At 44.3% G+C, this 26,360-nt stretch overlaps 1 protein-coding gene across 1 annotated transcript in view; it reads left to right on the forward strand.

The window, feature by feature from the left end:
* The window catches only part of MAP3K15 (mitogen-activated protein kinase kinase kinase 15), a 1,172,574-nt gene that overhangs the window by 1,140,258 nt on the left and 5,956 nt on the right, over positions 1–26,360 (forward strand). Inside the window, exon 27 of the mRNA XM_085622522.1 lies at positions 7,984–8,090. Within this exon, the coding sequence (XP_085478648.1) occupies positions 7,984–8,090 (107 nt within the window). The remainder of the gene's footprint in view (positions 1–7,983; positions 8,091–26,360) is intronic.

Raw genomic sequence — 26,360 nt, forward strand, 5'->3', positions numbered from 1 at the left:
TATCTTCAAAAAAAATATGTATATCTTTTTTTTTTTGTTGAGAAAACTGGAGTCCTGTACCGGTAGTGTACCAAGCTCCATCAGCACGCGAATCCTATCCGCCATATTGCTAAACTCGTAAATGATGCGCATTTTGTATCCGACAGGTTTATGGCACCGCGTCCCGCGTAACATCATATACGTATGAGGTCGCGCCAGCTGCTACTTTGGTATGCGACGGGTACACAGTACCAAGCCATGCGTTACGTCATGTACGTATCGGGTCACGCCCGCTGCACGTTGCGTATGCGACGACTGCACGCTGCCAGGCCCTGTGTTACATCATAGACGTATGGTGTCGCGCCGAGTACGCCATTTCCTCATTTTTTTTTAAGTCTCAAAACTATATCTAAATAAGTTTAAAGTGTATATGAGAGCAAGCAATAATCTAAAATATTTTAAACATTTATATATTTCTAACTGTAATAAAGTTATATTATGGTAAATATATTTTCTCAAAATCGCGTCGTGTGCCGCCTCCTTGCGCACTCGGTGCGCGATTGCCATGTGACCTTAAAAAAAAAGCATTTGATTGGTTCATAACATTTCCCATTGTAACAGTTGGCGGACCCCACCCATTTTAGTCATTCTCTCTACAGCGTTTGATGAGAGACACCTCTTCTGCTTAGAGAGCTTTTTTGAAAAGTTTTTTGCTGTGTACACATATCTTATACTACACACAGCATGCAACGATCATCTTGATCAATATTCATGGTCTGTACAGTAGCTTTCCATGTGTGATGGCCATGCATCTGAAACGTTACATCAAAAAACAAATGTGTGTTACACGATGCCCCTGGTGTGTGTGTGTGTGCGCATTATTGTGCTGCCTTTCGGCCTGGGTATTGGTGGCTCGAAGGAGTATCATCAGCCACGGGCAGAGTGCACATCCTAGATCACATGTGACAAACAGTAAAGAGTAATGTGTAGATTTGTGTTGCAGTATGCTCTGTGTGTCACATGTGAGACTTTTAGATTCACGTTTGACATGCATTGCTTGACTATAATGAGCATTATCACTGTGTATGACGTAGCCTCACTGCTGATCCTCCCTCCATCCGAGCACATTCACATGTGTGCGCTTCGCGATAGCAACACTTTCAATAATACCGCACACCATTGACATGCATGTCTGTGCATATCCACAAGCCTGACAACGACATGTGATGTTGGCCATTCAATGTTTTCAGACAGCATCTCATTAGCGATAGTTTCTGCCCTCCTGGTACATGCTACATTAATGTAAATTGCGGATTGTGCGACGTCAAAACTGCAACAGGAACACACACTTAAGTACACTTCCTGGCCAGGCAGGAACTGAACAACGCCCAGGTCCCCGGAATAATTATTCACACCCCTACACTGGCCTGGTGTACGCAAGCCCAGCCCACTTTGCGTACGTATAAATGGGATAAGGAGGACGCCAAATGTCTCGGTTCTTCCACACTGCCTCATGTGATATGGCCGCATCCACCTCGCATATCACAATGCGCAATAAAAAAAAGGGATCCATGAGATGTACACCATCCTGGCAATCAAAACTCGATTTGAATTGTGAACCCTGCTGGCCGTCGTGTTTGGACACACAACAATGACAGCAGGTGAGCAGTGGGGCCTGGGTGCACAAGGGCTGCAATTGAGCACAGTGCGGGAGAAGGGGTGGGGTGCATCAGCCTGGGTGCGCAGGTGCGAACAAGCGATGTTGCCTTGCATAATGATGTGATCTCTGACCTCATTCAGTCACATCTCTGTCTCATTTTACGGACCTGCTGGACCGTACTGTAGGCCTGAGCCAGCGGGCAGCGCTGCCCTACAGGCACGTGGCGTTGGCTTTTGGGGCACTGTAGTGAGCTGATTATTAAGTGTACATGCACACAGGCTTGCGCCACTGCATTACACGCGCACATTATGCTTCTAGCATGCACTCTGTTCCTTTGTATGTGAATGTTGGCATAACATATTATTTAACCTTGTGTAGTCTCGTGCACTCCAACTCCTCTTTGAACCACGATTACCACTAACAGTTGGTAGATCGTACTTCAAGAAGGAAGGATGCATTCAACTGGTGTTCTCTATTAAGCTTGAAATAAACCTTCATTTACCTCAAGACGTTTCCTGCATTATATTATTTCTCCCTTTTCAGACCCTGAGTTGGTTGCACCAAAATGGGTGGAGCGGGTGCTCAGTCCATGATGATGCCCTGGGCATTCTGACACCTTCCATCGTGGTATCAAGACACCGTCCCCGACCGGAGACCTGCTGTGCCACCCTGAGAGAGGCACCCCGGAGTCGGAGCTCGCACCGGCACATAGTTGGACACACCGGTGGTGGCAGGTGAGCAGTGAAGCCTCGGTGCGCAGGAGCTGCAATTGAGCACAGTGCGGGGGAAGGGGCTGGGGTGCAGCAGCCTGGGTACACAGGTGCAGGCAAGCGATGTTGCCGTTGATAATAATGTAATCTCTGGCCTCATTCATATCTCTGTTTCATTTTAAGGACTTGCTGGACCGCACTCTTTCTCGCGGACCCCAGCGTCCCAGACACACGGGTGACGGGAGGTGAACAGTGAGGGCTGGGTGTAGTAGGCCGACGCTCTGTCTCCTGCTCCCTCTGTTCTTTTGACTCTCCCTCCCCTTTTCCCTTCCACCCACTCGCTCTCTGTCCCATTCTCACTTTCTTCCTTTCATTCTGACTACCTTTCTTTTGCTCTTGGACATGGCACACATACTTATGTTTCTTTTTTGTCTTGCATGTATTGTACGCTGCTTCCGGAGGAGTCTCACCCACTTAATTTCATGTTATACTGTTGTTTCTTCGAATAAAGTTGCGTTTTCATTTCTTTGTGTTGTTTTAATAAAGGTTATTTTTTTTACCAATAAATAAGTGAGTGTATGGGTCTTCTTTTTCTGACAATACTTGTCTGTAGTTTATTGTGAAAATCAGCGGTTGATAGGAGGTTATGAGAGAAAACATTTGTAATTTTGCGGTGCACCTACCAAATATAAACCAACAGACTATTACATAAATGAAGCCTGGGTAATTCTACAACTGCAAGGGTTCTATGAGTGTATAACTTTATAACACCATGAGTATTGCCCGTGTGATTACAGAACCAATAAGGCACTGCCTAGGGCCACCGAAGCTTCAGGGACTGGCAAGGCCCACCCTGCATATTTAAGTAAAGGCCCGGAGGGTGGCGATCCCCGGACTTGAGTTGGCCTCGAAGCCCCCCGAACAATTAGTAAACAATACCCAGGGAGGTGGCGATCCCCTAGGCTGCGAAACGTCTCTGTGCCCTCCCGCGCCTAGTTTACATGTGAGATTAAGGTCCCCAGTGCTGCAAAGACCCCACAATATAATAATAGGATTGGCCCGGAACATTACCCACCAGTGGGCTCATTTAAATGAACGGGTGAGATCCAGCTTCATTTTGTTTTCTCCATTTTTACCATCCGGATACGCTTTATTGAAGCTATACAAGGTTTTCCTCCTCTCGCTTCAACAAGGCAAATAAGGATTTGCTATCACAGGGTGGAAGCCATGCTCCCGCCCTGTAATAGCAAACATAAATGTCCCTTGGATGCACACCCCGGGACATTTTATGAGCTGCGCCTGGGAGGTGATGCTCCATAGGGCCATGATGCATTGGTTACTGCATAACTACAGAATTAGTATACACGCATAATAACACTACTTGCACACATGTAGTACAGCGACCAGAGTGTAGTGAAGAGGCACAGGAAGCCCAAAATCAAAAAATATCAATCCTACCAGTGGTCGAATGACATAGTTCGATGAGCCGACAACCCTGGGATGAGTAGAAACAGCTTCACAAAGAAAACGGGTCTTCAGCAAAAGGCAAGGAAGCTCAAAATATGCTGCCTTCTTTTTACCTTCTCCCGCTCGTCGCCAAATTTATGTAGTGAAGAGGCAGACAGCAGTGGATCGGATATGTAGATTTATTGCAGGAAAAGAAGACAACTTAAACAGCCACCAACAGGAGCAGACCGCAAGACAACCGTCTTCTCCAGCACCGTGTACAAACTCCCCAAGATTCTCCTCATGACAGCCCTACATTCTAACATTACATACTTAGATTCTAGTAGCATTACATACTAACATTGAAGTTTATAGTTTATAGGTTTATATAGCGCTGAATCACCCCAAGGGTACTATGACTTACATTGGAATACTACACAGAGCACATGACTTTACAGCAATGGGCTCATGGTTTCATCCGCGAGTCTTGAGACCGGTAGGGGTGAGTAGTTCGCTTCCCACTCCCTGTATTGTATAAACGTAAACTAACACTACTTCCACAGGTATGCTACAGCACCCAGAGCACATCACTTTACAGCAATGAGCTCACGGTTTAATCCCAGAGTCTTCAGACCAGTAAGGGTGAGTAATTTGCTTCCCACTCCCTGTATTGTATAAACGCATACTAACATTACTTACACAGTTATACTCCAGCGGCCAGTATGCTACAGCGCCTAGAGCCCATCACTTTACAGCAATCAGCTCGGTTTGATCACCGAGTCTTCAAACCGGTAGGCATGAGTACTTTGCTTCCCACTTCCGGTATAGTATAAACGCACGGTAGAGGTCAGTAGCTCGCTTCCCACTCCCTGTATGGTATAAACGCCCACTAACACTACTTGCACAGGTATGCTACAAAGACCAGGGCACATCACTTTACAGCAATGAGCTCACGGTTTAGGCTCTCGGTTTCATACCCGAGTGTAGCAGCATCTCATCTCAGCACCATGTCACTCTGATTGACTACTTCGCTTCGCACTCCCCCACAGAGGTTACAGTGCTCCTATCCTCCTGTTTCCTACTCTTTTCACCCTTTTTTCCCCTTACTTGTTTCAACGGAATCACAAAATGGCTGCCAACACTTCCTAGTTGCAACAGCCAATAAGCAGCAAGCTCGTGCTCGTAACGCCTCAGCCAATCAGATGGCAGAATTCCCAAATATCGATATCTGCAAATGTCTATATTTCTCCAAAACTACTGAACAGATTTACACCAAATAAACAAAAGCGTGCTTTCTAGACCAAGACCCTTCTCCCTGCCAAATTTGGGGTAATTCCGTTCACCCGTTCGACCTGTAGCCTTGTCTAAAGTTTCCTATGGAAATTAACATGGAGAAAACACGTTTTGGGACCCCCCTTTTTTCTCGGCCCCCCCTTGACGAATCAGCCCCAAGCGTTCAACATAGGAGCTGATATAAACAAAGAATTAGTTTGCAATATTTCATGAAGATTCATCAAACGGCGCCAATGCTATAAGCAAATCAAAAATGCTCTTCCTATGGAAACTTGGTCCTAACTATAACTACCTACTGGCGACCGCCAGTAGGATATATATATATATATACACACAAACACACACGCACACACGCACACATTCGCCCTTGCTACCCCACAACCCATACCCACCCTAAATCCTAAAAACTCCTTACCACCCATACCCACCCTGAACCCTAAACCCCCAAAATACCCTTGCCACCCCAAAAACCATACCCACCCTAAACCCTAAAAATCCTTAGCACCCAAAAACTCATACTCACCCAAAACCCTAAAATTACCCTTGCCATCCAAAAACCCAAATCCACCCTAAACCCTAAAAATTCTATTGCCACTCAAAACCCCATACCCACCCTAAACCATAAAAATTCCCTTGCCACCCAAAAACCCATACCCAGCCTAAAAACTAAAAATACCCTTGATGCCCAAAAACTCATACCCACCCTAAGCAATGGAAAAACCCTTGATGCCAAAAAATCCATACCCACTCTAAACCCTAAAATTACCCTTACCAATCCTATACCCTGAAAATTCTCTTGCACTCAAGACCCCATACCCACCCTAAACCCTTAAAAAATACCTTGCCACCCAAAAACCCATAACCACCCTAAGCACTGTAAAAACCCTTGATGGCCAAAAATCCATACCCATTCTAAACCCTAAAATTACCCTTACCACCCTAAAACCCAAACCCACCCATAACACTAAAAATTCCCTTGCCACCCTAAAACCCATACCCATCCTAAACTCTACAAATTCCTTACAACCCTGAAACCCATATACTCTTGCTCACCCTAAACCCTAAAAAAAATCTTTCAAAACACTTAGGGGCACATGCATCAATTTAGGCTTTTTCGATTCCTTAATTGCGATTATTAAGGAATTGCAATTGCGATTTCTTAAATTGCGAGAGCCTTACAGTTTAATGCATCGCAGAAGCCCTTTTTGTGGGTGCAAACGGACGATTTTTGCGAATCGCACGCTTGCATAAAAGGTTGATGCATGTGCTTGTTAATGCTTACATGCACTTACCTTAAAACTTTAACAACGAATATGCTTTTAACATTCATGCTGTTATAACGAAATGTGTTGTAATGGCATGCGTGATAAAGGCATATTGTTGTAAAGACGTGCGTGATAAGGGCATGCGTGGTAGTGTCGCATGTGTGGTAAAGCCTGCGTGGTAAAGGCTTGCGGGGTTCCAGCTTCGTTGTAAAGGCTGTTTCCCATGTTTTCATAAACCAATTTAAAAAGCAATCCACAGTGATATATGTAATGAATTGTTGGTAGCCAAGTAACTTTGATCTTATTACAATGAATTACATAATTTAGGTATCATTAATTAATACGATCAAAAAATACCCCAACCACCTTCTTCTTTACATTTATAACACATGATGTACAATACCTTTTTTGCGTCATGCTGATTCATATTCATATTTCGTGTATATGAATTTCTAACGAATGGTCTATAAAATAGAAACAGGGAGCAGCTGTTCCATGATATGCCTGTGCAGTTGCATCCCCAGACGTCCCAAACATCCATTTTATGGCCCAAAATAAATTAAGGGTGTTCACACATTATAATCATGCATTTCATGTTGTCTACACAATACATACAAAAGGATATGTGACTTCTCTAGCAATCTACTGGGGATGCACAACCAGCCGAGAGTGTTTTCAGTCTTGATTAGTTACTTCACTACTAAGCTGCCGCTTAACTCTTAGCTACAGAGCAACTTTACTAGAAGCATTATTACCTGGCAAGTGTTTAGTGAACAAGCCTCCAACCAGCTGACGACTTTTACTATCTGGAAGGTACCATGCCATGGTGGGCTGCCTTCCCACTGTGCCTTCCCTCCATGGTAACATGCCATGGAGGGAAGGCAGGGGCAAAATAATTCAGTCCGTGGTAGGAATACATCGCCTTGCTTAATGGTTTCCTGTAACTAATACAGATTAGATAACAGGGTACAGATGAGAGTAGAGTCTGTCACCTTTATAATATATAAAAATCCCAAAATGGCCCATAAGTTTGAATTGTGCTTGAAAATGTGTATGCTAGAATGCACCCTTTTGGGTTTGCCACCAATCTTGTTGAGAAGTCACATTAACACAGTTCTCTCTCTGACTCTAGGAGGCCACATACTGGGAAGTCTTGGATGTAAGGATCAGTCATGCCCAAAATAGCTACAAAAACGTTTTAAGACCAGGTGGATGCAGTGCTTTTGTTTATTCAGGTTCACATGTATTTTGGTTGACCAGAGGCAAACAGATAAACATTGAATGGTGAAAATGTAAACCAAGCCCATCTACTTCATGACAGCATTAAAGTTAACACAATGACATCAGATGTTCTAGTTAATATCAGATACGTTTAGGAACAGAACCTTTATGATATCTTCATTATTAGGGAACATCTTCCAAAACACAAGCATGAAATATGTCATATCTAATGTTGGCTAGTGAGTGCAAATCTCATTAATTTATTTTTTACTCTGGTTCTGAGAAGCTTAGGCTTCGGTAGTTGTTTTTGTAGGACACCAGATATTTTCTATGGCCAGAACCTAGAAGTAAGGGGGACAAATACTACTACAAAATTCTACATTTATTAACTTTATCTTTGTTTATCTAGATAATTTGAGACCTCCATCAGCTGTTTTGTCTCTGCGGCATTCCACTAATGAGGAACTTGTAGACTGGCTAAGACAACTGGGAGCTGATCCAGGCACTGTTGAGCAGGTAACCTTTTCTAGTCCAAAAACCAATTGCCTTGTAATCAATACCCTAACTTTTTAAAAACTGTATTGCAAATATGTTTATGGAATATTCACCATCCACAATGGGGATTTCCACAGCAGTGTCATGTGTGAATTAAAGGCAAAAAGAAAAAGGCTCAAATTTTCTCTTAACATATTCAGCACCTTGAAAAGAAAAAACCTAGGTAACATGGCAAAGTGGCGATTTTCATAATTTTAGTTGTGTACTCTGTATTCAAAAGCCTCCCCCCACCCCAACTCCCCAGTGAGTATTCCTCTCCACAAAAACAGTAGTGGGGAAACGGCTGCATTAGGTAAGAAGGAGCTATGGGAGAGCCATACATAACATGTTTCTGATTTTCCTGCCCCATCTAAACCCCATCACACATAGCTCTCCAACCTTTCCATTTTCACCCTGCACAAAAAGCAGGGGTCACTACTGTATTAGGGTAAAATGCTTCACCCCTTCCCCTTGACTTAATTCTTAACTCTTACTTATTTTTTTAAATGTGAAAGTACTGTATTGTTTGAAGCTTCTGACCCTTGTTCTGTGCAAGGTCAGGCCAAAGCAGGCACTTTATGTCAGGATTTACTGGATTTACCTCATTTCAGTCATGACCTTCTGTACCCTGCAATAAACTTCGCACAAGCCACTCCCATTCTTATTAAAGCCATAAACTATGAAATTGTTTTGAAAGTTATTGGCACAATATTTAGCCTCTCAACTTTATTTGGGTCATAAATCATCTGGGATGAATGGCTGTCATGATGACACCTCACTCATTTGGCATCATAAATCATATCTCATGTCATAAATCAAGTCATAAATCAAAAATAGACAGTAGTGCCACTGGATTGTTACCAGGTCATAAATTATGTCATAAATCAATCATCCAGTAATATTGCTGCCTTGTGTTACAGTCATAAATCAAGTCATATATCACTATGACACTTGGTGATGTCTGTTGTAGTCTTTGAGCTAGTGTTTTTCCCCTTCTGTGTGTGTAGGGGGTGTAATTCCACAGTCTTGTAGGCCCAACTAGATACCTTTGCTTACTCTGTGTGATAGGCCCACTGGCAGCATGGACTTTGTTCCGTTGCGCAGGTCTCGAAAACGAGTGGTTGAGCCAGGGGGGCCTGTAGACTTATATGGGGTTCAGGTGTCCCTGGGGAGAAATTCAAATCCCAGTGTCAACGCGAGAGTGCCAGTCTGTGTTTTGACAGTTGCACAGCAGCAGAGTGAGGACACCGTGAGACTGCGTGGCTGCAAGGAGAGGAGAGGAGGCTGCCGCGGCTCTCCGTTGCCCGGCTTTCCACAGGTCCCTGCAGCCAAGGGGGCTTGCAGCAGATTTTCTTGGGTTGTGAACCCCGCCAGAATTACTTCTAAACACCGCAGCCGCCGTTGTCAGCCCGCGAACTTTACTCTCGTCCCTGCCACAATCGCACGGTTTCAAACCACAGACCCCAGCTACGGAGTAAAGGTCAGCCTGCAAACTTTACCCTTGTCCCTGCCACGGCTTCACGGTTTCCAGCCACGAACTCCAGCTACGGAGTAAAGGTCTCCCCTAAATACCGTGAACTAATCGTAAAACCGTGACACCAGCTGTGAACTAACTGTGAGAACTCCCCGTGAAAGCTGACTCACAACCCCTCCCCCCCCTGCAGAAGTAGCCCGGTAATTTTAGGACTGGGTGCGGCTTGCAGGTGAGGTTTGTGGTGGAAAATGGAGGGCATGAGGTGAGCGACATGCAGTAAGTGGTACAGTGTTGGAGCAGCCCCAGAGGCTGAGAGTTGAACTGAGAGGCTGAGAGTTTGGGTACAGGAATGCCATATTTGTATTCCATTTTCGCTTTCCCAGCAAACAGCAGGACAAGTAAGGCAAGCAGTAGAAGTGGCCGACGGCCGAGAGGGCTTCAGATTGGGGCAACGGAGCAGTATATCAGTATTTTAGTGGGTGATAGCTCTGTATTGTCCATACTCCTGTAACCTCATAGACTTGCTGCCACCTTGTATCACTGCCCCCTATGCACTATCGGCATTATTGGCACTAGTGACACGGGTTCCACAGGGAGCGGAGTGAAGAGTATCTAGTGTGAACGCAGCAGAGGGTATAGCTGTGGCCAGGCCTGCACCGTTTGGGGAAAATATTTAGATAGTACAGACTTGTTGAAGGGAGTGGCAGCAGTCTCTATAAGAATTTGTTGACAGAGTGAACCTTTCAGTGATGTTTAGTGTTTTGTGTCTCCCCCGTGTCTTTATTGGAGTCTGTAGGCTTAAAATATTAGATCTGGTCGCATAAGGGGTCAAGCGCCAACTTTCATTTCAAGAACAGCTACAAAAAAGGCGAAGAATTGCCAGAAAATGTTAACTCGCTCCCAAAAGAATACCCCTCAGGCAAATGAGATAACCCTCGAGAATGTACTGGGTAAAAGTGGGTCAATCTCAAGTCCGGGGTCGCTGTGAAGACTGTGGGGCAAACTAGTAACCCATTCTCTGTTGGAGGAGGCGGGGGAATTCTCAGCCAAGCATTAAGGATTTCTTTATACAGAAAGGTGTCGCCCAAAGTGAATGTGACAGTTATGTCAACATGCCCCCAGCATCGGAAATTTTTAATAAAGACCTAGCTGTTTTTGAGGACCCTATTTTTCCCAAGGAGGAGTGGAGAGATAGTGCAAATCAAGCATCTGGTCCCACGCAATCAAATTTAGATGTGCCTGCTGCGAAAAAATCTCCGTATAAAATGGTAGTCAATGTTCAAGTCCATGCTGCTCCAACCTCCAAGCATATAAATGTGGAGTCTACCCAAATGATGACGCAGCCTGGAACAAAAGGTGTACACCAGTCAGAGGACATTTCTTGGGACATATCTAGCTGTAATATGCTTACAAATGATAGTGATATTTTGGATAAAATGTCTGATCTCCCAAAAATTGTAGGTTCACTTGTGAATGAAGTAAAAAAAACAGCAGGGAACCCTGTCCTGGACAGAAATTTGGTATGTAAAAATAAAGTGGGAGAGAGTGTATATAGTGCAAACATTAAGCAGCAAGAAGTCGAGGCAAATGTGGGTTGTGATAAATCTAGATCTTTAGAGGAGGTTGAAGGAGAGGCTGAGGTCAGTCTGAGTTCAGACGTACATTTAGATGATGGTCATGTCTCCAATTAAACAAATAAAGCCAAGTCACTAATTATTGCTAAACCCCCGTGCTCAAGCTCCAGGGATAGCCTTAGTGATTGTCCTTATCTATCCAAACGATCAAGGAAAAGGCTGCAGAAAGCTGGTAAGAAGACCAGGAGGTCAGTTGATTAAGTAGCTACATCAGCTAAACCTAAGGATTATTATCCAATATTTAAATCAACTATTAGGAAATGTTTACCTCAGGATGGTGTTGTAGCAGGTGGGGAACTTTCTATAGTTTTGCCTTCACCACGGAGGGGTAATGATCAGGGATCTGCAAATGGTATTAAAAAAGATGTCCCCAAACCCAATGGCATAATAACATCGGATGTGGTTGGTATCAGTAAGGAGGGGGAGACAAGGTTGGACAACAAACCTCAGGGGACAAGATTCTTGCCCAAATAACAAGTTGTTAATACTTTGAATCGGTCAGGTACTGTAGTAAAGTTAGAGCCTACTAATACCCAGAGCTTATCACTTCCAAAAATATCTCCTAGTTTTACTTTATTAAAAGATGGTAAATCAGGCACATTAAGCTCCCTATGTTGCAGACATGTTTATAGCTCTAGAAATGGTGATATTAAACTAGTAATGCACCCCCTGTATGAATCCCAGGCGTTCCATGATAGTCTCAATCGGAGTGTACTCCTAAAAATAATCTGAACTATCCCTCACTTAGCTTTCATCAAATCTACTGATTTACTGTCAATACAGTTTAAACAGGAACAGCCCAACACTCTGCGAGAGTCAACTATTACAACTTGGTCGTCAAATGATATTGTTATTAAGATCTTAGGCTCAAGTTTGTATTTTATGGAATGCAGCATTAAGGTTGAGATTTGGACTAGTGTACAGTATCCCCCGCTTCTAAAGGTGTTGGCCCTTAAGGCGTATAAACATTGTAAAGCAGTTGAAAGCAATAAGCTAAATCCAGTACTTAGAGGAGCAGTGGGTCAATCAACTAATCAATCTTGTAGTTCTGGTCTGTTGATTACAAATTCTGAAACAGGGGGTCAGCTCTGTGAGTAGCTACCTAAAAATAATGTGCGAAAGGAGGACTGGTCTTCGCTTCCAGCAACTTTGGCTAAGGTGCCCCAAGGACATAGTAAATGAATGCGCGTAGCTTCGGATGCTAATGGAAATCAAATAAGTATATGCTCCTGGAAGGTTCATGGATTGATCCATTTACTGTCTGACCCCGATACGATAGCATTCTTAAATTCATTTACATTTTAATTATTTAAAGAAACATGATGCGAACAAAGGACTCTTTTGTTTGGATTTAATGAATATAGTATCCCAGCAGTGAAAACTTACAAATCAGGCTGTGCAAAATGTGGACTGGCGTGCTACATTGATTTCAGATTAGTTATTCTCAATGTGTATCTGAGTGCCAGTAAAAATAAGTCTCCACAGTTGTATATCCTGCGAGATGTTTTAGCACATGAATAATCCAGCACCCAGATGCTGGTTTAATAGTCTCAGATGACTTTAATTTGCAACTAATCCGGTTTTCCGGTGTAAACTGTAAGACTGATGGTATGGCAAAAGAATGTTGCGACATTAATCTAGGTTCACTCGCACGTTTAAGAATTCTAAACAAGGTTCAATTATTGATTATAAATTTATATCAGACAACTTAAGATCAAACTTGTCTGATTATAAGGTAATCGGACGTCCTGAAAGTGATCATAACCCTCAGGTTGTAAAATGTAATTTTTTAATGAAGTGTTATTCTAAACCCAATGATCTTCCCAATATGGCACACTCTGCATATAACCTGAAGAGGTTGGTATGGCATTTAGATAAAGATGAGGAAATTACACAGACAGCTAAGGCACTAATTAAGGAATGCAAACAGGGGGTACAGGGTAATATGAATATGATTAGTACATGGAACTTCATTACAACGTCCCTTGCGGGGAAAATTGTAGCCCGCAAGGCTAGGAAAATTAATAACCATTTGAACCCCCAGAAAATATGGTTCCCTCCCAAGCTATTAAAGTTAAAGAAATCACCTAACAGAGCTGTTTGGGTGGCATATGCTCATAGATTTTATCAGACCTATTCAGTGTATAAAGAAAACTTGAAGGAACTTAAAAAGACTTATAAACAAGAAGTCTGGAAAGCTAAACTTAAACATCAAACTTGGCTTTGGAATAGTTTATTATCTGCCTCAAAGCAAAATAATGCAAAAAAATGTTGGTCAGTTATTAAAAAGCTTGAAAGGGGTGGCTGTAGGGCTTTTTCTGTAAATATATCAGAAGCTAGTTGGGTAACTGTTATAGCTAATCTGTATGGCTCATTGGTCCAGATGGTAAATCAACCAGATGTGTTGGCTGGATATGGTGAAAATAGTATTTTAACAACAAAAGTGGGGAGTGGTGAGTGTAAGGATCTGACTACCACAGTCCAACTCAATGATTCTAGACTTGATACAAATCTTGATTCAGAAGTCCTGAGTTGTAATCAAGTATTGACCCTGCTAAGTGGGCTTCGTGCAAATGGTGCCCCCCGACTTAATGGGCTACCCAATGCCCTGTTCCGAGCCAATGTTAACGTGTGGGCTGGTATTCTGTATAATTTATTCAGGGAAGTGTTGACACTGGAAATTGTACCAGAATCATGGCAAGGTAGCATACTGCAGCCTATTTATAAAAGCGGCCCGATGGCCAAACCAATTATCGGTTAATTTCATTGACTGATGTTGATGCAAAGGTGTTTGCTTCCACCCTCTTGATAGAATTGGAAGATTGGGCCATGCAAGAAGGTATTATTCCATTTAATCAGACTGGTTCTCGGAAAGACCAATCCACCACTACTAACCTGCTGGCATTAACCTTACTTGCGGAGTGGGCTGTTTTAACCCCAAAATTATATATCTGTATAATTTATTCAGGGAAGTGTTGACACTGGAAATTGTACCAGAATCAGGGCAAGGTAGCATACTGCAGCCTATTTATAAAAGCGGCCCAGTGGCCAAACCAATTATCAGTTAATTTCATTGACTGATGTTGATGCAAAGGTGTTTGCTTCCACCCTCTTGATAGAATTGGAAGATTGGGCCATGCAAGAAGGTATTATTCCATTTAATCAGACTGGTTTTCGGAAAGACCAATCCACCACTACTAACCTGCTGGCATTAACCTTACTTGCGGAGTGGGCTGTTTTAACCCCATAAAAATGATATATAGCTTTTATTGACCTTAAGGCAGCCTTTCGACTCTGTGCCACGAAACTTGTTATGGAAAGAATTGTTAGACAGGGCATTTCAAGGAAATTGTTGAAGGCTAATTTTTTTTGTAGACTGATACTTGGGTCCAAGTCAAGTTGGGCAATAGCAAATCCTTATCAAGGAAGATTCGGACATATAATGGCCTGAAGCAGGGTTGTGTTCTTGCTCCCTGTCTTTTCAATTTATTTTTATCAGATCTTTCTCAGCATTTGGATGCAATCAATGGGCATGTTCCTAGGTTGGGGGGTACAAATCAGTTATCTCCAATATGCGGATGATCCTATCCTCGTCATACTCCTCTCGGCCTACAAAGACTTATTACTGCCTTTGATGACTATACACAACACAATGGCCAAAGCAGGCACAATCCATATTGTCAAGATGTATAGATACTTAGGAGTGGTGTTCGACAATCGAGCATCCTTTAAATTTCATTGTAAGGACCTAAGGGCCAAGGCTGTGACCTTGATTCATGCTTTTAAAAGTTTAAAAAATCACTGAACTGCCAATCAATGTTTTTAAGGTTACGTATGGGAATAAATCCATCAAAGGAAGGCATGCAACCTTGGATCAAGCAATGACCAGATCCTTATTGTAGGCTTTGTGGAGGGCCACAGGAAACACTAGTACATATAGTGTGTGTGTGCCCCAAGCTGATTAACCTTCGACGTTCAGTTCTGAAATCACAATTTTTGAAGAGCGGGGTCAGATCAGCTCGTCAGGCCTTAATTATGTCACTATCTGGCAAATCGATTCCGTTCTTATGTCAATTGGTAACATTTTTAATGACAGTTAAAAATTATTTGATATAATAAGGTTGAGCTCCATGATTTTTATGACTTTGGTATCTAATTACTCTATTGGTTTATATTTTTATCACATAATGATTTTGTTGCTAGGGTGATAACTTGAAATGTATTAATAGTGTTACCGTTCCAGTAAATTTTTGATGCACTTTATTATTGTTTTGATATGATGGTCGTTGCAATTATTGCACATTTGCACTTTAAGATGTAACTTGTGTAAGAAATGTACAATAGAATTTAGCTGTTTCAGTAACCTTTGATGCCCTTTATCATTGTTTTATATGATGGTTGTTGCAATTATTGCACGGTAGCACTTTGAAATGCAACATGTGTAACATCTTGCTGTAGAAATTAATGAAGTATTCTTTTTGAGTATTTTTCCATTATCTATAGGGACATAGTATGTTGTGCAAGCTGTCTCTTTTTAAAATGAAAATGTGCAATTTTATGTTGTTGCAATTATTGATGTACGGTGGTTTGATTTGATCTTATTGATAAATTTTTAAATAGTATATATGTTGCATTTTTTATATTATGTGATGGGAAAATGCTTTGATTACAATGCTTTTGTATTAATTAATTCAGTTTTTAACATTATGAGATGTGAAGATGCTATGATTGCAAAGATTTTTATTAATCAAGCAATAAAGATTATGATTTCGATTCACAGAACTAACTTTAGAAAAAAGTCTGTCTTAGGTTTGTCCTACTACTGTTGGTATTCACAGAAGGTACTTAGTAGTAGTAAAGTTAGGATTTTGTCTTAAGTTTGACTTAAGTTTGACTTAAGACAGACTTAAGACAGTCTTAAGACAGACTTAAGACAGACATAAGACAGACTTAAGACAAAATCCTAACTTTACTACTACTAAATGCCTTCTGTGAATACCAAAAGTAGTAAGTTTAGGATTTTGTCTTAAGTTAGTTCTGTGAATCGGGCCCTATATATATTTGTAGTGTCAAATCCCGCCTGGCCCACTCATTGGTGGCTTGGTGCCTTTCCCACCCAGTCTTGTCACAATTTTTCTTTGCCGCCCCCCCCCCCTTTTTTTGGTCCTTTGGGGGGGCTCTTCAGGCCCTATTGTCCCTTTTGGGACACACCTCCATTCTTGGGCCTTGGCGCTGTTGAACGTGCCGGCCCTTTAGCCCCCTTCGGGTGTGAGCCTCTGCTTGACTGCTAGACCACAGTCTCCTGTGATGCAGTGCAGCCTTGCTTATTGAAAACAGCCCGGGCGCTTTAAGCTTAAGCTCCGTTTTCCTGAGGCTGTTTCTCAATCAGCGAACCTGCACTGTATACCGGTGCAACCCCACCCACTTCCGAACTCGTCAGAGGGTGGGGTGGGAACAAACCTCCGTGTCCCCACCTCATCCTGGGAGGAGTTGGGAAATGTGGGAAGAGTGGCACATGAGGCTCTGAACCGAAGGAGATCGAAGCTTACAGCTGCTGCAAGCTGGTGTTTAAGGCAAGTGTGGACAAACAACCCAAAAAAAACCAGACCTTGAAACGGGTCCCTAAAGGTGCTTGATTTATTGTACTTCACTTCACTCGCTATCAAAAACTAAAAAGCAGTGGAAGACTTGTATAGATGGCAACATAATTGTGTTGTGTGATTTCTGCTCCTCTTTGATGCATTGCTGCACCATGTTTACTCACCACAAAGTTAAACGATTTAAAAAATGGTACATATAAATGATCTCACTGGATAGATGTGCTGCAGCTTCAACAGACGTTTGTACAGTCTGGTAATGTATACCATTTTTTAAAAATTATTTCACTTTATGGTGAGTGAACATCAGTGCTGGCTTTAACACATCTGGCGTTGAGCTCTAGTGCTGTGCTCAGAAATAACTTATGGGTTTAAAAGCACCAGCTGCAGAGTTCCATATGTGTCCAGCGTTTTCATTCAACAATAAAAATGGCAGCTGGTGATTAATGTTCCAGCTGGCGGGAGATGGAGTTTTGTCTAGTGGCAGTTTTGACTCATCATAAAGTAGCGCAGTGTTGATATGGGTGCTGTAAATAACTTGTACCACGAAGATGAGAGAACTGTATTTTATGTGGATAGCTCAGTGGGTTACTGCTTTTGTCACAGAGATCCTTTTCTCACTTGCATTTCATAGTTTACAATCGAAATATAGCACAGTGAACTATAAACTGTCATCAAAGAGCTGGGTGCAAACTGCAAGGTATAGGTTAGAATGTTATGTTTTTCTCCAGTCTTTCGTTATCCTAATGTTGCAAAAAAGGGGTTAGTGTGGGTAGAAATACATTCTTATTACTAATTCAATCCCAAACACTATAGTAAGTTTTAAATCCTGAGTTTGTGCTTCTCTATACCAAACACTCTTCAAACAAACTGCCTACTAGTGTGGATGTCATGTGACTCCTTCACCTTGAGGTCCTCATTGTCTTATGTAACATTTCCTATAGACTGATTTACAGCCGTATGGTTCATTGACTCCATATAATGTGTAAGATGTAAAGTTCTCTGACACCTTAAACTGCTATGAGTAGCGCTATAAAACAAATGAAATACATGTGAGAGGGCCTATGGAGAAAGGAGGAGCACTGTCAGAGAGTACCATCCATCCATCAATCCATGTAGCAGGAGGTCACGGTGGGGGGTAAAAGAATCTTAGCATCTGGCACCACCAGTGCTAAAGTGGGCACTGGTGAACATGGCATGTGAGCAGATGTTCCTTTCAAAAAACACAATTTGTTGCTCTGCTGGAATAAGTAGAAGAGGTTAACATTCCCTCCCACCTTTTCCTTCCTAATGCAGTTAAGGGATATGGGCAATGCACCGTCCCATGACTGTGCACCACCCTGCAGTGTTAGTGGGGGGTACAGGAATGTGTTTCTATTGCCCATCTGATGTTGAGAGTGATGTGACATTGAAGGGAGGGTTGGGGAGGAAAGAAGAACAAAGTGTGTAAGAAAAAAGGTGCTGCAGTCCCAGCGAAGAGCAGGACATTGCATCTGTTTCGTGCTGCAAGTGGTACACTCTTTGCATTTACATCTGCTAGCAGCCATAAGGACATGACCAAATGCAGAACTCTCAAGTTTCTAAGGCCCATGCCCAAGCAGCTCATCCAGTTCAAGCTTTCTACTTGCATTCTTCAACTTGGTGATAAGTTAGCCCATTATAAAATTGGGACTACAAGTCCCAGATTATTAAGTAAATATCTGGCCTTGATAAGATACTAAGGCCTTTTTTAAGCATATTTGTTTTGGTGTTTAATCAAAGGTACACAAAAACGCATACAAGAGCAAAATTCGGTACATGAGGCACCCATTTGGACATCTCAGACTCCATCCCGTTGCCATACCAGTTTAGCTATCAACATGTAACACATGATGACATATCTTGATGTACGAACACCAGGATAATAACATACTGGTGACAATTTCTTCATAATGCTTAGGTTCAGAGGGGCACCATGTGTTACATAATGATGACTATTCCTCTGTCCATATAAATTTAGTGCTCTACACATGGATTATCTAATGAGAGTTATAGATCTGGGCCCTTTCATTCCAGAGTGCGAATAAGTAAAATTGAAAGGTGCAGATAATACTGCATTTTAAAGAAAAGCAACCAAAGAAACAATAACAAAACAGTCCTGAGGGTCTGAACACCAGGGAAACATATGGGGACCCAATTTAGTTCTTATGGCTCCCAGGGTCCCAAGGTGCATGTATTGGTATGCTAGGGATAAGGGAGGGGAGGGCGTCTTGGAGGCAACTCAGCTATCTGATTGAGCAAGCAAATATTCAGGGTATTCCATAGGGACCGCCCCCTCTACAGTGCTGTGCCGTGTATTTCAGATTAACTCCCTGTTCAGCCTCCCCGGGAATCAATATCTATACATCACAATCAGTGAGGCTTCTACTGAACATTCAAACCACCTCAGGAGGGGTCCACAGCGGGCTCATATCGCGAAGGGCTATCTCCAGGCCCTCCCTCAGTACCATTTCTTCTGCTATCCCATGCTCCAAGCACTTCCACCCAAAGGCCTGCCAGTGGGCGATGTCGTAACCCTTGTGCATCGTTTCTAATCAGAGTTCACTCTTCTGACCCAGCCCATATGTCGACATCCCTTTCCCATGTCTCAATCGCTGGGGCTGTCCCGGCCCGCCACCGCCTTGCTATGCATTTCTTTGCTAAGACCAAGGCCAGACCCACAAATCTGGGACCCATTGTGCATGCTTTGGGTCTGGGGAATAATACCAAGAGGCAAACCTCTGCTGTACAGGGGAGTGTGCGGTCTAGTACTCCATTGAGTGTGGCAACAACTGTATCCCAAAATACCCTAAACCCCGGATAGCTCCACGTCATGTTTCAGAAATCCACCTCTGGCTCCATGCACCTAGGGCAGGTCTTCAGCTCTCCCTCATACATGACCTGTAATCTATGGGGGGGTCAGATTGGTCATGTGTACATAATTAAATTGGACATATTTAAATCTAGTAATGCTAAAAATACTCTTAGGGATTTACATAATCTTACCCCACTCCAAGTCCGAAAGGTCTCTACCCAGTAATGCTCTCCACTTCTCCCGGATCTTTACCAATGCAATCATTCCCAGCTGTGCCCTGTAAAATTTGTAGAAACTAATGTTACCATTGCCCGAAAGACAAGGTGGGTCCCAGACTCCCGCCTGCCTTCGGACTACATCTCTCCAAACGTCTGTATTAAAGCAAGTTAGGTGAGGAATTGGCCAGGGGGCAACGCACATTGGGGTAGGTTTACAAACAATTCACGCAGCATAGCGCAGCCCTCGTGAGACTGCGCTGCGTTGGGTAACAGGGTGGGAGCAGGAGAGCGCCATATCTTCAGAGATATGGCTCTCTCCTCCCCTTTTCCTTGCGCCGGTGCTGATTACAGCTGCCATGCGCCAAGCACACACCTTAGCGCCATAGTGCTAGGATGGGTGCATTAGTCTAGCATAGGTTTTGTACAGGAAGTGTACCCTTTCTATACAAAATACGATGCCCAGACACACTGCAAAGTTATTCCCACTTTGTATGAGTGCTGCACAGTGCAGCACGCATGCAAAGTAGGAAAAGGAAGGAGAAATGAAAGCATTTCTCCTTCTGTGCACCTACTGGAAAAGGGCACAGGTTTCTCACGTTAAACCTAATCTACTTTATTTAGAAAATTGGGTTTAGCTTGAAAAACCTTGGGAGGTTGCATGGGAACGCCCATGCTCCACCCTTGGTACACCCCAATGGCGCAAAGTAATGCGAAACAGTGCATAGCGCTGCTTTGCATTACTTTGCCATTATTATCAATGGCTAAACAAGTTTAGCGCTGGAAAGTAAAAGGGAAAAAAAGATTTTGCGCCGATTTGCGTCACTTTTGAGATGCAAACAGGGCTCAAAATCTTAGCAAATCTCATTCCATTGTGTCATTGAGTCATCCAGTAGGATGAATTCTCCCAGCTGGTAACAATCACTCACTGTGATCAAGCCCTCCGCCATCCAGTCCGATAGCTGTTGTCTAGTAAAGGGAGAACGGGGGTACCCATGGGGTAACCCTACCAGCGGCAAGTCTGGCGCATATAAAGAGTTCTCAGCTGTTCTCTTCAGACTTCTCCACCAACACTGAAGTGCTACTCTCAACAATGTTGCCAGTTGAGGAATGACCACTTTCGGATCAGAGTTTTGCTAACAGGAGCCCCTGGTTGCCTGCTAACCCCATTGAACCTAATGTCTCAAGGCCCTCGCCATCCAACCACTGGACCAACCACTGAAGTTGGGCTGCCAAATAGTATAATTTGAAATTGGGGGCTCCCAGGCCACCCTCCCCCGGAGCTCTCCGGAAAATTGTCAGAGAGACGTTGTTGCGTCCTCCATCCCATATCAACTCTCGGAGTAGAATATGCAAGTGGTTAAACCATGAGCGGGGTATCGTCATGGGGAGGTTGGCAAAAAGATATAAAAGTCGGGGCCGCATAAGCATCTTGGATAAAGAGATACAAGCCATCACCAGCAGTTTCAATAAACGCCAGAATTGGACGTTGGACTTAAGAGAACGAACCCCCGGCCCTAAGTTACCTTCTTTAAGATCATCTAAGGCATGGAACACTTGAATTCCCAAGTATCGGATTGACCGAGGTGACCAGGGTAAGCCCCTGGAGAATATTAGGCGGCAGTGCCTCCCCTGAAATCATGGGCAATAGGTGCATTTTAGTCTTATTAAGCCAGAGGCATCAGAGCACGGAGAAATCATCAAGTAGAGTCATTGCAATTGCAGCCCCATTCAGCCATCTGCGAGGTATAGCAATAGGTCATCAGCATATAAGGAAATCATGTGTTCTCTGCCCTCTATGACCACCCCATGACCGGCACCTCTCTGTCATAAGAGCTCTGCCAACATCTCAATGGCTAAGGCAAATAAAAGGGGAGACAGTGGACACCCCTGTTTGGTGGCCCGATCCACTCCTTACTGGGCAGAAACAACTTGACCTGTCTTGACCCTTGTCACAGGGTTGGTGTATAATAGGCAACCCATTTTATCAAGCTGTCTCCCAGCCCCATTCCAATCATGACTGCATGAAGAAAATCCCACTGCAGCGAATTGAAGGCCCTTTCCAGGTCCACTGATATGATAAGGGCATCTGGATAGAGATCAATATCCTGATGATAGATGGTATGATATAATGGGCAGAGGTTCCTGGGGGTGGACCTGTGTGGGATAAACCCATTCTGATCCTTGTGAACAAGACCAGGCATATGGGGGAGCAACCGCACTGCCAGTACTTTGCTGAGGATCTTAAAGTCCATGTTTAACATGGACAGGGGGCAGAAGTCTGACGCGCACCTAATGTCTTTGTCTTGGAAGTAGAGACCACCAACGCATCCCTGGTCGATTCTGGCAAAGAGCCCAGGTGGAGCAACTAAGCATATAAGGCATCTAATCTAGGGGCCAAGAGGGGAGAAAATGTAGCATAGAATTCAGCGGTTTTCCCAGGAGCCATAGTTTTGAGGGCAGAGCGGATCTTCTGAACTGTCACAGGACGCCCAAATCCTCCAGCAGGGCAGGGTCAAGTGACCGAAACGGCAACAGTGCAGGAACTCAACTAAGGTCCCTGGTAGAATCACCGCCGGGGGCTGGTAAAGAGTTTCATAATATTCACAAAAGGCTGCGTTAATAGCCCTGAAAGAATGAAGCAATGTTTCCTCTTTGGATGGATAAAATCTGAGTAATGGGTGTTCCCTTCAACTGCGGGCAAACAAACCAGGCCAGAAGCCTACCCGATCGCCCACCCTCCTCATGGACTCTAGTAAGATAAGTAAGTCAAGGTACCAGAGACGTTCTAGTATAGCACTATAATGCCCTTTAATGTCAGTGAGCTGTGTCTGGGCGATATCATCAGTACCCAATCTATTACCCAAGTCATGCAGAATATGTTCGAGAGAGGTACGTTCCCTATTCAGCTCCTTCCTGCCCCCAACAGATTCGCCCATGCAATGACCTCTCACCACAACTTGGTGGTGCCTTGATTAAATTGAAAATATTCAGAGATTTCTGTGTGCAGAGAATACCTGAAGCAAGTATCTTCCAAACATGAGGGGACAAAATGCCACGTGGGTATCACCGGGCGGTTGGCAATAGGACAGAACATCAATAACAGCGGGCTGCGGTCTGATAGTGTGTACCTTAAATATTCGGTATGAGTCACGGATGGGCTATGGATGTCAATCAGGCAAACATATTGAGTTGTGTGTGTAATCTATAGAGAGGTGAGTAGTAAGAATGATTTCTTTCTTGTCCATGGTGCATTCTCCATATATCTGAGAGATCCCAATGTCTCACGAGTCCTGAAAAAAGCCCTCTGAGGTCATATATGCCAGTGCTTCTGTTATGGGAGGCATAGACCTATCCCAATGAACATCACCACACAGTTAAAATCGCCTCCTAACATAAGATCATCTGCTATCAGGGATAACAAAGGGATGGACATCGAACAGAGGAAGGGGACCTGGTCTATGTTCCAAGCATATACACTTCCGAGTGTGACCTCTCAGCCCAACAGTCTACCCTTAACCAGAACATAACAGCCCTCAGGATTGATAATGTAATGTGTAAGTTCAAAAGAGTTTCCTGTCCAGATTCACAGCAACACCCCGAGAATAAGCCGAGTAGGACATACCATAAAGTTGGCCACGCCACCTATGTCGCAAACAGGTGGCCTCCTCCACAGTAAAGTGGGTCTCCTGTAACATCACAATTTGGGCTCTTCTCCAACACAGGTACCAGTGAATATTGTGTCACTTGGATGCAGTGCCCATGCCCCTAATATTCCAAGACAGCAGTGTTATATTATAATGAGGGTCCCCCGTGGCATACGGCAGTACAAATCTCTCATTTGAAAGTCACCAACTCCCCCCCCCCCACAACCACCACCACCCTCCAGCAACAATAAAGCAATCCATGATCCCAGGACAAAGTAACAAAATCCCAACTACACACTCTCTCGCCCAAGGGCAATCAGGCAATGGTTGACCGCCCAAACCTGTAAATAAACAACATCATTAAGAGAAAGCCACCTTCTGACTCCTAATGGCAGGAATCTAGGTGGGGTGGGCGAAATAAAAATTAACAGCCCAAGTGTGCACTGGCCCACAACCCAAAATAATAAAAAGGTGATGCCCCCGGCAGTGGCGAACCGCAAGCAAGCCCCAGGGTCTCAAATACAACACATACGTTATGAGAGGACCCCAGCCTTTTCACCACTGGTAGTGAAGGAGCCAAGCTATGATTCAATATAACCCAAGTCAGACCAGCATCCACAGCCGCTGAATGGGAGCAGGAGGGACGCTCAATATGATCATCAAATTATGTAATTAACAGATTGTGGGGTCACAAATGGGAGGCCGGATCCATTCAGGGTCGAGCCCCATGAGTCAGAAGCCAGTGATTTGTGGTCAGAAGAAGTGTGTGTACCTACGTCAGTCTTCTGTGACGAGAATATTTCTGCCACAGTAAGCAACGCCGCCCTGCATTCATTCTCAGTTTGGGAGGAGGAAGGCCTCCTCAGCGAGGCCCTCTTGGGGGTTCATTTAAACCTCTTTTTGGATCTCTGTCAAGGGGCCCCTAACCACATTCGGGGCCCCAAGGGTGGCACACCAGCCTTGTATGCCTCTAACCAGGACCACACTGCATCTGGAGTGTCACAAAAATAGGTGTTACCATCCAAGATGATTCAAAGCTTGGCAGGGAACATCAGAGAGAACTGTATGCCCTCTTCATAGAGAGCTTTTTGTGGCTTCCATAAATGATGCACGCTGTGTCTGCGCTTTTTGCGGTGAAGTCCAGTAACACCAACTCCTTACCATTTTCAATCACAAAGGGGCCATTGGCATGAGCCCTCTGTAGGATAATGTCTCACTGTCTATATTGTAGTAATCGTGCCACCACTGGTCCAGGTGGCCTCCCCTGTGCCAATGGTCGGAGCTCTCTCTAGGGCGTAGAATTTGTGAGATGGTCAGGTGCAACTTCAGTACGGAGCCAGTTTTCAAGGAAAGACACTATGTCCACTCCCTCTGCCCCCTCAGGGAGTCCTACCATTCAAATATTGTTGCGACGATTCCAGCTCTCTGCATCTTCAGCCCTTCATTCAAGGGTGAGCACTCAAACAGAGAGGTCCTCCAACTTACGGTCTATTGCCAGGTGTTTGAGGAGAAGTTCATCAACTGACTGTCCACATTTTAATCTCGGTCCGCTAGTTTGTGGTGGTATGCCCGCCCTAGGCCCAGACCCACATATACTCTACTATTGTTCTGTTGGAGCATGGCCTTAGTGTTCACGATAGCAGCAAAAATCCTTTCAAGATGAGAGTAAATCAATACATCAATAACCTCTCCGTCCCCCCTGGACTCTGAGGGGGGATTGAGGCTGTGCACCCCTCTGTCTAGGTTTAAATTTGCCAATGGTAGTAATGTATAGTGCTCAAGGCCTTGGGGGGGTAGATGTCAACTGAATCAAAAAAGTAGAGTGAGCTGGTCTTCATTCGGGGTCATCCCCTTTAGTTTTCAGGTTTTTCTAAGCCTATCCTGCACCACCACACACACTGGGCCCTGTTCTCCCCCTTCTCCCGCAGTCACTTGCTCACTATATATTATGCAGTCTGCTACCCTTGCAGCTTCATGGGTATCCTACAGGGAGGGGCAGCCGTAGTGGAGCCTACATTTATTAGGTGACCCTCTTGCTGGCCTCCTGCAGCACAGGCCATGAGTTCACATGCAGGCACCAACCATAGGGCGAAGATTCATCTCATGAAGGGGAGGACTGGGTTTTACACACTCATCTCAGTCCCCCCGGGCCACCTCAGTTCCAAGGGACAACAAGGCAACTTGTCTTCATTGGGCAGTAATCTCCACCAGTACCTATTTTTCAACCCCACCAGTACAGTTGTTTCACACATTTACCCCAGACACCAGACTGGACCTCGACCTCCCACCTTGTGTTGGGCACTCCCCAGCACCAACTGCACCCAGAGCAGTAACAGCCCCATAGGCCTGAATGTCCCCCATCTCAGTCCAGAGCGCTCAGCAGTAGTATAATCGTGTCATCATTCACACTGCTTCAAGGGGGGGTGGGCCCATCTCAGCTCCAGTACAGTTCCTAGGGTTAGGCCCCAGAGCCAATGCTCCACACAGGGGGGTCGAAAGGCCCTTCAAACAATAGCCCCCAATAGTAAATCAGTACCCAGGTGAATTTTTCTTCTGTGCCCAGTGTCCAGGTCCCAGTCCGCCTTACTCCTTTTTGGGACACCCGGTGTTTCCCCAAGCAGTGCGTCTAATCACACCCACAAGTGTCACTCCAGTGGGTCAACGGCCTTCTGTTTCGCCGCTGGCACATGTTCAGTTCGGTGCCCAGTGAGTGAAGTGGGAGAGCGACCTACCACTCCCGGAGCTGTCTCTGTGTGCCACAGTCTCCACTGTCTCCAGGTGGCAATCGTGTCTACTGGTTCTGTCTCCAGACCAACCCCGCATTGCTGAGACAAGCCAATGGCTGCCTTTTC

This window comes from Triturus cristatus, chromosome 8 (genome assembly GCF_964204655.1).
Source record: "Triturus cristatus chromosome 8, aTriCri1.1, whole genome shotgun sequence".
In the NCBI taxonomy this organism is placed as follows: domain Eukaryota; kingdom Metazoa; phylum Chordata; class Amphibia; order Caudata; family Salamandridae; genus Triturus; species Triturus cristatus.